A 12,186-nucleotide genomic window follows, 5' to 3' on the forward strand; every position below is an offset into this window, starting at 1 on the left:
TTTTATTTAACCCGCATAGGTCAACAATGTATTTATTAGGCTACCGCATTAACAGTTCTAAAAAAAAAATTAAAAAAATAGTTCTATTGGAGAATCGCCAACTAGTCTTGTTTTTACATTAAGGGATGAAAATTAAATAAACACGGTCTATGGGTAGACTTGTACATTGTGTTTTCTTATTTTTTTATAGTTTTACGTAGTGTTTGAAGTTGTGGATGAACTTACAATACAGTACGTCCCTTTCTTAAAGTAAGTTAGCCTATTTTTCTTCATACAGGATCTTCTTCATACAATATGAATACATAAATAAATTCCTTAAGGTCAGATTGAGACTTCTTTTGAATAACCAATCTGTTTGAACTATTCTCTGGGTAGCCCCAAATGTGTCAAACCAGGCTACTTTGGGGAAGAAGAAAAAAAAAAGTGAACAGTAATGAAACTGAAGACAATTCTTTATGAAGAGAAGTGAAAGCTATTTTACTTTAAAGTCATATACTGTATTGTATTTCCTATTTGCATCCATAACTTTACCACTCAATTATAAATCTTACATAAAGCTAAAAAAAACTCAGACTATGTTTATTTAGTTTTCATCCCTTTATGTAGACTAGTTAGAATTATTATCCAGGGTAGCCTCAATGCGTCAAAGTATTTGATGAGAGCGAGAGAGAGAGAGAGATTGAAACGTTGGGGCATGTCTCTTCAGGAATACAAAATACATTTGAGAGAGAGTTTAAATGTGTAAGTGTAAAAACTTGTCAGGATGTTAACAACTAAAACAAAAACTACAAGGAAAGTTATTTAAACAGTTGTAGCAACATGTGGGAACCCTGCAACTTACTCTTTAAGTTAATATATAGGTTAATATGTGCGCAGTAATTTTTTACATTTTCTTCCCGAACCTTCTCACGCCCCCACAGGATACATTCTGCACCCCCCGTGAGCAGCGTGCCCCCCAATTTGAGGACCACTGTGCTAGGGTGTTGTCTGTTCCGGACATGTAACTGCACCACTTCCAAGTCTTGACTGCCAGTTTGCAGGGCTGCCCGACGTTGTGATTCCTTTATGGTTTATGTACTTGACTACTGTGGTGTCTGTTATAATGACACTGTTCTGGCTGTTTAAAGTTATCTTGAAGCGTTTAACTGTGAGGAAGACTGCCAGGAGTTGTAGATAGGTGATGTGACGCACCCTTTCATACAGTGACCTTTTACCTTGTACTTGGAGGTCCCCTGTGTGAGCCCCCTAACCTGTCAGGGAGGCATCTCAGTTGAGTGTTTTGTGTTGGTTGATTTCATCCAATGGCATACCTTGTGAAAGCTGGAGTGATGGAGTCCACCATGTTGCCTCCTTTGTTGCTTGTGGTAACACCCGGATTTTTACTGTCTGGAAGGGTGAGATGCCACACTGCGAAGAGGCACTGACGAAGGTGCCTCATGTGCAGACGAGTGTCTTGGTAAGTAAGTGGAAAGCGTGGTGGTGGGGGGCCCGGTTGCACTCGCCTTTGTTGATGGTGTTGCGGCTGGATGCTGCACTGCCCTTGGCAGGTATTTTTTGTCTGTTTCGTGATTGTCTTTTTTTTTGTGTGGGCTCATGTGTGGAGTTCATCAGAAACGTTAAGAAAAACATGGTTAAGGCTTGAAGTCTTAAAAGTCAGTAAATGACATACTACCCATCTTTGTAACACGTCAATTTAAATATTGTTGGTAAGAGAACTAATCAACCCAGATAAACATTAAATGATCATTTATTGAATTGTTCCTACATTAACTGGTGACCTCGAAGTGATAAGATTGATTTAGCACAGTAAGTGCCGGGTTTATGAACATACAGACACAAAGAATTAAACTTGGAATTAAATTTGTAGTAGTTGTTTCTCCCTTCCAATTGAGTATAACAAACGTAGTTGGAATAGAAAACCAGAGTGCTGTAAAGTAGTTGGTTTTTCCTTCTAACAGTGTATAACAGCATTGTTAGAACAGAAAATCATCGAGCAGTAAAGTGATCTTTCCACAAACCACATTTATCAAATATTGATTGTCGCAGTGTTGTTTGATTTCTTGTGTATTTTTAACAGTGTATAACAGTGAGCTATTTAATTTTGACTTCAACCAAGTAGTTTATGTAGGAACAATTCGATACTTCATAATTGAATGTTTATCTGGGTTGATCAGTTCTCTTACCAACAATATTTAAATTGTCGTGTTACAAAGACCAAAGATTTACTATGAACACACATTCACGCGCATACACAAGGAATGGTTAATCAATAGTGGTATTTTATTAAGTACACACATAATAAACAGATATCAGAAAAGTCAGAACGTAAATCTCTTAGTCTCTAAGCACAAAACACAATTCAAAAACCTCTCACTGCACTCATGCTTGACTAGCAGGCCATTGAAATATGAACCACCTGTCTCCAGAAACATCAGCAGCAAGCAAGCAGGCAAGCAGGCTGTGACGTAGCTAGTCACTCTCTCACACACACACACTCTCCCACATCCAATGCACAGAGTACATCTGAGATAATGCAGACAATCTTAAGAATATATCACATTAAGCTTATTAGTGGTATATAGATTAAGTATATGACAAGTTTACTTTTAAATAAGTTCTTCATACAACAATATAAGGTAGATTACTTAAAGTTACTTCATCAAGTTTCACTAAACGTTATTTCACACGCAAAGTGTGCAAACTAAATAATTAACAGTTCAATTCTATGTGAATGTGTTACAATTAATTTAGTTACATGAAAATAAAATAAAACTGGAATTACACTCAACAGTTCCTTGAAGCTTAGACTGTTGGTCTACTGGTTTGGAAGCCCAATCTGTTGAAGAGTCCAGTATAAAACTCTCCTCTCTGCAACAAAGTCTTCAATCCCACTTTGGATAAAACTTGGCGACAAAGCTTTCAATTCTCAGTAGAATCAACAAACCGCTGCAACAAAGTCTTCAGTCCTCGGTTTAGGATCCACAACAACGCCTGTCTGCTCTGTCCTCTTTATTGAATCTTTAGCTACGCAGGTACCAAGGTATAGTTTCTTTTGGATACTGTTGTTTTAGGTGTACAGCAGACCCCCAGATTGGTTTGTCTGATAACCGTTTTACAGCACTCTTCTAGCTGGGCCTCAGTCTCGTTGCTTATGGTCGTTGACTCGCTGGCAGCTTGCTTCTTCATCTTGGGTCTGTTTCAGGTCCCGTCTTCATTCCGTTTTTAGGGCAGAGTACTGGAGTTGCAGCTTTGCTTAGCAGAGTGATAACACCTTGTTTAACATTCGATGTGGAGTGCAATTCCGCTTTGATTTTCATAGTCTTTTTCACTATGCTGATTAGCTACTTTCATGAGGCCATTTGTGTATCTTGCCTCTTTAAACTCCCAGTCCTTTGATGTTTTAATGCAATTTTCCACTGGGACATCGCTAGTTTATGTCTTCCTTGTGTCAAAATGATTGCACGTGTGAATTATCTATACATTATTCTAATAAAAAACTGTCTGCTCAGCCTAATCCTGTTCAGGTGCCAGTCCTCTAATCAGTAGGTTACATAGTTCAGTATGTCTGCAAACCAGAGGCCACTTTATCAAGATACAGCAGTTTGCCCTGCTTTTCAAGACACACAGTTTCATTAATAAATTCAGTTACATTTCTAATACACGTTCATGTATTATCATATTCAGGGAATATGTCCTACATAGGGTTGTTTATTTCAATGCATTTCACGGTCTTAAAAAAATAGGTATTTCACAATTAAACAATATATTAAGCAGAAAAAATAACGGTGTCACGTTACCGCTTACTTGAAAAACAGAAAATGCTAAATTTTGTAATACGTTGTTATGTCCACCTTTTAAAGACATTATATTTTCACCATCAATTATGAAAACAAAATAAAAACACAAATAAATGTAAAATAACAATAGACATGTGAAATTTTAAACTATTCAGTGTGTTCAATCATTTACCAGAAGCAAACTAAACCAGCTGCCAGGTGCCTACATGCAGTGTAACAGGTAGCATGTCAATAAGGCAAACATTTGCTACATTTATTTAAGATATAACAATATGTATATTTAATACTATTCTTTCACAGGGAACTATGTATTACACAGAAAAGAGTTAATTTCATGGAAATCATGAAAAAAATACAGCCTTGCTCACTAGCTACATTAACTAAGGCTGTAAATCTTCAAAAATCCAACTTGAGCAGTCGAATGGGCACCAAGTGCAGAAGCTCCTACCTGGTCCATGCTTTCTGGAATAAACTCCCCTTCGCTGTTGATGCTGGTGAAAGATCCATTGTGGGCTACTTGCTGCTGGGCATCTGGTACGTACCCTGGAGGGGGTGAGCTGCGGTCTGTGGAGTGAGTGCCTGCGGACAGTATTGAAAATAGGCACTTCCAATAATGTGCAAGAAATATACTTCTAGATTCACAGAGAACTGGACAATCAGATGGGGAGAGAATTAGTACTAACAGCAAAACATATGTAATTTTGCAGATCCAAAACCTAGTCCCAGATAAAGTATTGGCACCCTAGGCTTATACCATAATTCAAGGTCACAGATTAAAGACAAGCATTTTCTAAACTTGAACCACTTTTTAATAAAACAAAAAGCAAAATAAACAATTTTGTAATTTAATAAATAATCTTTATAAAAAAAAAAAAAGTATTTCATTGAAAGTATCTGTACATAATAAAATTAATTACATCCCTCCTTTAGTGCATTATTATGCATGATGCTTTGTAAAAAAAAAAAAAAAAAAAGTAATTTCCTGTTTATTAATCTTGGACTCTCCTAGTTGCAGTAATTACCTCTTTTTCTGGCAGTTGGAGTTATAATGCAGCTTAATTACTGTGCAACGGTTTTTAAATCTACAAATATATATTTTAATTAGTTATATTACATTTTCAGAACTAATATTTGAAAATGCTTAAGTGTTTTTTTTTTTAATAGCTTGTTAGTTAAATCATCAGAAATGGTGTATTTTAGTCTTTGTTATATTAATTAGTGGTTAATGTTCTCTAAATGCTTCTATTTAACATGTTTTCTTATATTAAATGTAGGGTGCCAATAAACAACTGTATTTGTATAACCAAAAAAATATAGAAATCCAGGTAGCCAAAAAAAACAAGATAATCTTCTAGCCCATCAACAGTGCTCCCCCTTTATAGTCTTATGCTAAGGCATTTCCCCTAATAGAAGAGGGTATTTCAAGATATAAGTAAAAATGTAAGAATGAAATACAAACATACAGACATACTGCTACACTACACTGAAGTCACCAGGGGCAATCAGCTTTGACACCAGCTAACATGCTCTGTATTGGGAAATAGATTGCTGAATTTAAAAACTACTTCTAAGACACTTCCTGAATTTCCAGAGAAAACATACCTGTTAAAGGATGTTTTTTTTTCTTCTCAGAACTTCCAAACACTGTATTATCCAAGTCATCCAATTCCATATTACTGGTTGAAACCTGAAAAAACAAGTGTGAAAACAAGTGGGCCTCCAAAATTGCGGAGCTAAACCAAGTGTGCGTAAAGTGCCGCACGATCCAGGATTTGCATAAACCAGTAGGTATGCTAGAAATGGAGCTGGAAGAAGTGAGACAGCAACAGGATCTTGAGGAACTAGCACACCCACAATTCATGGAAGTCTGCATTACCCCTAACAGACTGAAAGCCACCAGGGAGATAGAAGGTCAGAACAGCTGGGTTCAGGTAGGCAGAAGCAGGGAAAAAAAGAAACTTCGTCAAACACAACCACCAGAAATCAAAACAACCAACAGATTTGAGTCACTTCAGAATTTTGACGAGCAGAACCAACAACAAGAGAATGAAAGGAACAACATCCAGGACCCTATTGACAGTGGTGACCAGAGAGCAAAAAGAAGGGAGGTCATGATTGTTGGGGACTCCATATTGAGAAACACAGCAAGTTCAATTCACAGTTTGGACCCCCTTACTACAACAGTGTGCTGCCTTCCGGGAGCCTCGGTCAAGCACATCACTGAGAACGTGGACAGGCTCCTGGAACGAACAGGAGACGACCCGGTAGTAGTCGTCCACATCGGTACAAACAACATTGGAAGAGACAGACCAAAATCCCTGCAAAACAAATTCAGAGAGCTAGGAAGGAAATTAAAAGAGAAAACCAAAACTGTGGTATTTTCTGGTATACTACCCGCACCTTGCAAAGGACCATATGGACAGCTGGAAATAATTAATCAAAACGCATGGCTGAAGACGTGGTGCACACGGGAAGGCTTCACCTATCTTGATCATTGGACCACATTCTACAACGAGGACTATCTGTATAGACGGGATGGACTGCATTTAAATAACAAGGGAACTAGTCTACTCGGAGAAAAGATCCTCGAGCAGGTTCGGAAGCATTTAAACTAGAAAGGAAGGGGGGAGAAATCAACAAAAAAACAGAAGGGAGACCGCATCAAAACAAGAACAACAACTCAGGTAAGACAACCATTAAATGTATTTATCTAAATGCTAGAAGCATCAGAAACAAAATTCTAGAACTTGAAGCTACTGCACTAACAGGTAACTATGATGTGATAGGTGTTACAGAAACTTGGTTGTCTGAGAGTGATGGGGACGAATATAATATTTGTGGGTATACACTGTATAGGAAAGACAGGCAGGACAGAAGAGGAGGAGGGGTAGCGCTATACATAAGAAACAGTCTTGAAGCCCAGGTGTTAAACCTGGACAAAGAAAATAAAACCGAATCAATATGGGTCAGAATAACAGACAAAAATTCAAAAGGCATAATAATAGGAGCATGCTATAGACCGCCAGATTCAGACGGTGAGCACAATAATCTGTTATACAATGACATTAGAAATGTGTGTAGCAAAGGAGAAGCCATACTAATGGGGGATTTCAACTTCCCCCAAATAAAATGGGAAAACCCGGTGGGTAGCGTGAAGGATGAAATAGAAATGGTGGAAATGACAAATGACTGCTTCCTAACACAATTTGTGAAGGCACCCACTAGAGGGGAGGCATGCCTTGATTTAGTCTTTTCAAATAACGAAGATAGAATAACTAAAACAGAGGTCAGAGAACCACTGGCAAACTCAGACCACAACATGGTCTCATTTGAAGTGTTTTTTAAATCCCCAAAAGAAATGACTAAAGCTAAGGTTTACAATTTTAGAAAAGCAAACTATGAAGGTATGAAACAGAGACTAACAGAAGTAGATTGGAGTAAAATAGAGAAAACACCCACAGAAGAAGGATGGTTGTTCTTCAAAAATGTAGTACTAGAGGCGCAAAACAATTATATCCCTAAAGTAGACAAATCTAAATGTAAAACTAAATTGCCAAAATGGTTTAATAGATCAATTAAAAAAAATATTCAGCGAAAAAAGGCACTTTACAGAGCATTAAAAAAGGACCAAAAAGAAAGTACGCAGAAAGAGTACACAGAACTGCAAACGCAAGTCAAAAAGGAAGTTAGAAAGGCCAAGAGAGAAATAGAAATAAACATTGCTAAGGGAGCTAAAACCAATTCCAAAATGTTTTTCCAATATTACAACAGCAAGAGAACATTCAAAGAGGAGATTAAATGTTTAAGAGATACAAATGGCAAAATCGTAGAGGAAGAAAAAAAAAATAGCAAATATGTTAAATGATTACTTTTCACAAGTTTTTACAAAGGAAGATACTGACAACATGCCCCACATGTCATCCAGTTCCTATCCAGTTTTAAATAACTTTAGCATAACTGAGGCAGAAGTGTTAAAGGGACTAGGAGCTCTTAAAATAAACAAATCCCCTGGGCCGGATGAGATCCTCCCAGTAGTACTCAAAGAAATGAAAGAAGTAATTTACAAACCGCTAACCAAGATCATGCAGCAGTCTCTTGACACAGGGGTGGTACCGACAGACTGGAAAATTGCAAACGTAATACCGATCCACAAAAAGGGAAACAAAACTGAACCAGGTAACTACAGACCAGTAAGCCTGACTTCTATTATATGCAAACTTATGGAAACTATAATAAGATCCAAAATGGAAAATTACCTATATGGTAACAGGGTACTGGGAGACAGTCAACATGGTTTTAGGAAAGGGAGATCGTGCCTAACTAACTTGCTCGATTTTTTTGAGGATGCAACATCGATAATGGATAATTGCAAAGCATATGACATGGTTTATTTAGATTTCCAGAAAGCTTTTGACAAAGTCCCGCACAAAAGATTAATTCTCAAACTGAACGCAGTTGGGATTCAAGGAAACACATGTACATGGATTAGGGAGTGGTTAACATGTAGAAAACAGAAAGTACTGATTAGAGGAAAAACCTCAGAATGGAGTGTGGTAACCAGTGGTGTACCACAGGGATCAGTATTAGGTCCTCTGCTATTCCTAATCTACATTAATGATTTAGATTCTGGTATAGTAAGCAAACTTGTTAAATTTGCAGACGACACAAAAGTAGGAGGAGTGGCAAACACTGTTGCAGCAGCAAAGGTCATTCAAAATGATCTAGACAAGATTCAGAACTGGGCAGACACATGGCAAATGACATTTAATAGAGAAAAGTGTAAGGTACTGCACGCAGGAAATAAAAATGTACATTATAAATATCATATGGGAGATATTGAAATTGGAGAAGGAATCTATGAAAAAGACCTAGGAGTTTTTGTTGACTCAGAAATGTCTTCATCTAGACAATGTGGGGAAGCTATAAAAAAGGCTAACAAGATGCTCGGATACATTGTGAAAAGTGTTGAATTTAAATCAAGGGAAGTAATGTTAAAACTGTACAATGCACTAGTAAGACCTCATCTTGAATATTGTGTTCAGTTCTGGTCACCTCGCTATAAAAAAGATATTGCTGCTCTAGAAAGAGTGCAAAGAAGAGCGACCAGAATTATTCCGGGCTTAAAAGGCATGTCATATGCAGACAGGCTAAAAAAATTGAATCTGTTCAGTCTTGAACAAAGAAGACTACGTGGCGACCTAATTCAAGCATTCAAAATTCTAAAAGGTATTGACAGTGTCGACCCAAGGGACTTTTTCAGCCTGAAAAAAGAAACAAGGACCAGGGGTCACAAATGGAGTTTAGAAAAAGGGGCATTCAGAACAGAAAATAGGAGACACTTTTTTACACAGAGAATTGTGAGGGTCTGGAATCAACTCCCCAGTAATGTTGTTGAAGCTGACACCCTGGGATCCTTCAAGAAGCTGCTTGATGAGATTTTGGGATCAATAAGCTACTAACAACCAAACGAGCAAGATGGGCCGAATGGCCTCCTCTCGTTTGTAAACTTTCTTATGTTCTTATGTCTATTTGTTACTTGTATTACTAGACAGCTAACATGTTCTGGAGCTGTCACCAGAGGAAAGCACAAACCCAGAACAGCACTTCACTTGTATCACAACAAATTGTATTGTACCACAATCACTAATTCACACACTAAAGGGACTTGTGTATGTGTTTTGTGTTTAATGTGGGGCTACAACAACGGGACTATTATTTCGGGACAGCTTGGGGATTATAAATAATACACACTGCTGTATTACTTACCAACATTATTATTTACTATTTATTTCGCCGTCAGGCACTGGACAGAAACAAATAAAAACAAACCTTTGCACCTGGATAAGTCCGTTCTTTGATCACCTGCACATGCACACTATTAACCACTTTTCCACACACAGACATTAGATATATGCGATGTTAACCCTTTGTGGTCTTGAGTACTTTAGAGTACACAACTTACTTAAAAAGGTCTTTTCATACATTAACATGTAATTTTTTTTTTTCTAGAATACTGTCTAGAATACTGTAACCGCGTAGCAAAACAGACGGTGTTCCTATTTCTCTGTGCGTGTCCAGCGTAAATGTACATATACATTATATATATATATAATATGATATATATATATATATATATGATATATATATATATATATATATATTATATAACCCTTTCGTAAATGAATATATATATATATATATATATATATATATATATATATATATATATATATATACACACACACACACACACACACAGTTTTCACTGTACAACCACTACAGGTCTTGGCCTGACTACTAGGGAATCAGGAAGAAACTAAATTGCCCAGAAGGCCACAGGGTTTGACTTGTTGGCCCAGTTAATTGATTTACTGTTGGCAGATGGATTAAATTAAGTAATTAAAAGCCCTTTTAAAAGGGACAGGTTCAACCCATCTCTGAGAGGTGTATTGAAGAAGGGCACATGTGTGTGGATTTGGAGAGAAAAATTTAAGAGAACAAACATGTTATTGAAGAACTTAGGTTTAATATTTGTTTTGTTACGGGTAAACGGCTAGCTGTCCCGGGGTCAGACAGGGCCACCTTACAAAAGTTAAGTTGGCACTCCTTGCCGGATTAGGCTTTTGTTTTGTTTGTTTGTTTTGTTATAGCAAATTAAATAAATAAAGAGCACCGAGAGTGTTGTTGAACTGCAATTCACTGCGTTTTACTACAAGACCTACTAAACCTCGGGGTCACGTCCTCACAACTTGGTGTTAGAGTGGGATGTAAACACCTCTACAGGCGTGGAGGATTAATATTAAAAAAAAAAAAAAAAAAAAAAAAAAAAAAAAAAACTTGCTATGGAAGACGTGGTAAAAGCACTTATGCAAGCTACGGCTGCGCAGGACACCAACCGACAGATTGCTGCTCAAGTAGGTGCGCAAGAAAAAAGACACGAGGAACAGATGGCTGCATAGCAAGCGGATACCCTGGCATTACAGCAGCAGCAGCAACAGATGCTGGCCCAGCTGGTAAGAGCACAAGAGGAGCATCAAGACCTAACACAACTAACTGCAGCTGAGGCTGGCTGATCCTTGAGCACCCCATAAGACCCAGCCACCTCTTGTCCAAAATGACCCAGCAAGATGGCGTTTGAAATGGTTGCCAGCAGAGAAGGCTGGCCCAAAAACCAATGGGCTGGAAGTCTGGCACCCTTCCAGACTGGTGACGCTAAGAAAGCCTAAATTGACTTGGGCACCCCTGCTGGTGAGGACTACGACCAACTCAAACAGAGATTTTGGCAAGGGCAGGAGTGACGGCTGCTGTGTGCATGCGTGGACTTATAACTCTGAGCGAACCTCACACTCGCAAATGTTTGATTTGGTACATCTGGCCAAGCGATGGCTACAGCCAGATGTTAACTTGGCCAACAGGGTTGTGGAGATTCTTGTAATGGACTGGTTTTTGAGAGCCTTACCCGGGTCCCTCAAGAAGTGGGTAGGACAAGGTGACCCATCCGCCCTTGACGACTTTGTGGTCTTGGTGAAATGACAAATCGCTTCAGAGGAACTAGCATCGCTGCAGACCTGGTCGGGTCGTTTCCATGGTCAGCCCGGGGAAATGAGCATGTACTGATAATACTAGATTATTTGGAAGTGATTCCCCTGAGGAACACCACATCTAAAACCGTTGCTAAGGAGTTGGTGTAGATGTTTAACTATTTGGGATAGAAAACTCTTTTATCTCTTAAAAAAAATTAAAACACCAACTCATTCATTTTAAACGTGGCAAGGTCCTTACAGAGCAGTTGAGGCAGTGAGGCCTGTATATATTATATATATATATATATATATATATATACATACAAAGATAGGGTGGCAACTCTATATATATATATATATATATATATATATATATATATATATATATATATATATATATATATATATATATATTATAAATATATATATATATATAGCGTGCACAGGGGGAAGGCAGCAGCAGGGCTGGCAGGTGACGCTGGTATACACTCCTTCAAAACAGCTGGCTCCTTTTCATAGCAGTATTGGTGCTATGCTTTACCCTTGGGCAGACCCCTTAAAAATATAACAGAGCAGGCTAGGCAGCCAGCAGCGAAGGACGGAGATCCGGGTCGCACGGGCAGTGGCGACCGGGATATTGCTGCACAGTGCAGCACCTTTTATTTGTAGTTTTGTTATTGTGTTAGTTTGTCCCTTGTTATTTTTGCCTTTTGTTTTCAGTGTTATTTCTTTGAGCACCTGCAAGGCGGCGGTATTGTGTACCATCGCTTGATATGCCCGTGGTTCTGTTTACCATCGTTGGTAAATCAGACCACGGACCCAGAGCGCCATCTGCGGGATAAACTGAAAAACAGCACCCCGAAAAT

General features: G+C 38.2%; 1 protein-coding gene across 2 annotated transcripts in view; it reads right to left on the reverse strand.

Annotated features, from left to right (window-relative positions):
- The window catches only part of LOC121322029 (mitogen-activated protein kinase kinase kinase 2), a 145,059-nt gene that overhangs the window by 50,553 nt on the left and 82,320 nt on the right, over positions 1–12,186 (reverse strand). For both annotated transcript variants that reach the window (XM_041261470.1, XM_041261468.1), the window contains exons 7-8: positions 5,400–5,484; positions 4,246–4,376 (exon numbers count right to left, since the gene is read on the reverse strand). In XM_041261470.1, the coding sequence (XP_041117404.1) occupies positions 4,246–4,376; positions 5,400–5,484 (216 nt within the window). The remainder of the gene's footprint in view (positions 1–4,245; positions 4,377–5,399; positions 5,485–12,186) is intronic.

The sequence above is a fragment of the Polyodon spathula genome, chromosome 10 (genome assembly GCF_017654505.1).
Source record: "Polyodon spathula isolate WHYD16114869_AA chromosome 10, ASM1765450v1, whole genome shotgun sequence".
NCBI lineage: Eukaryota > Metazoa > Chordata > Actinopteri > Acipenseriformes > Polyodontidae > Polyodon > Polyodon spathula.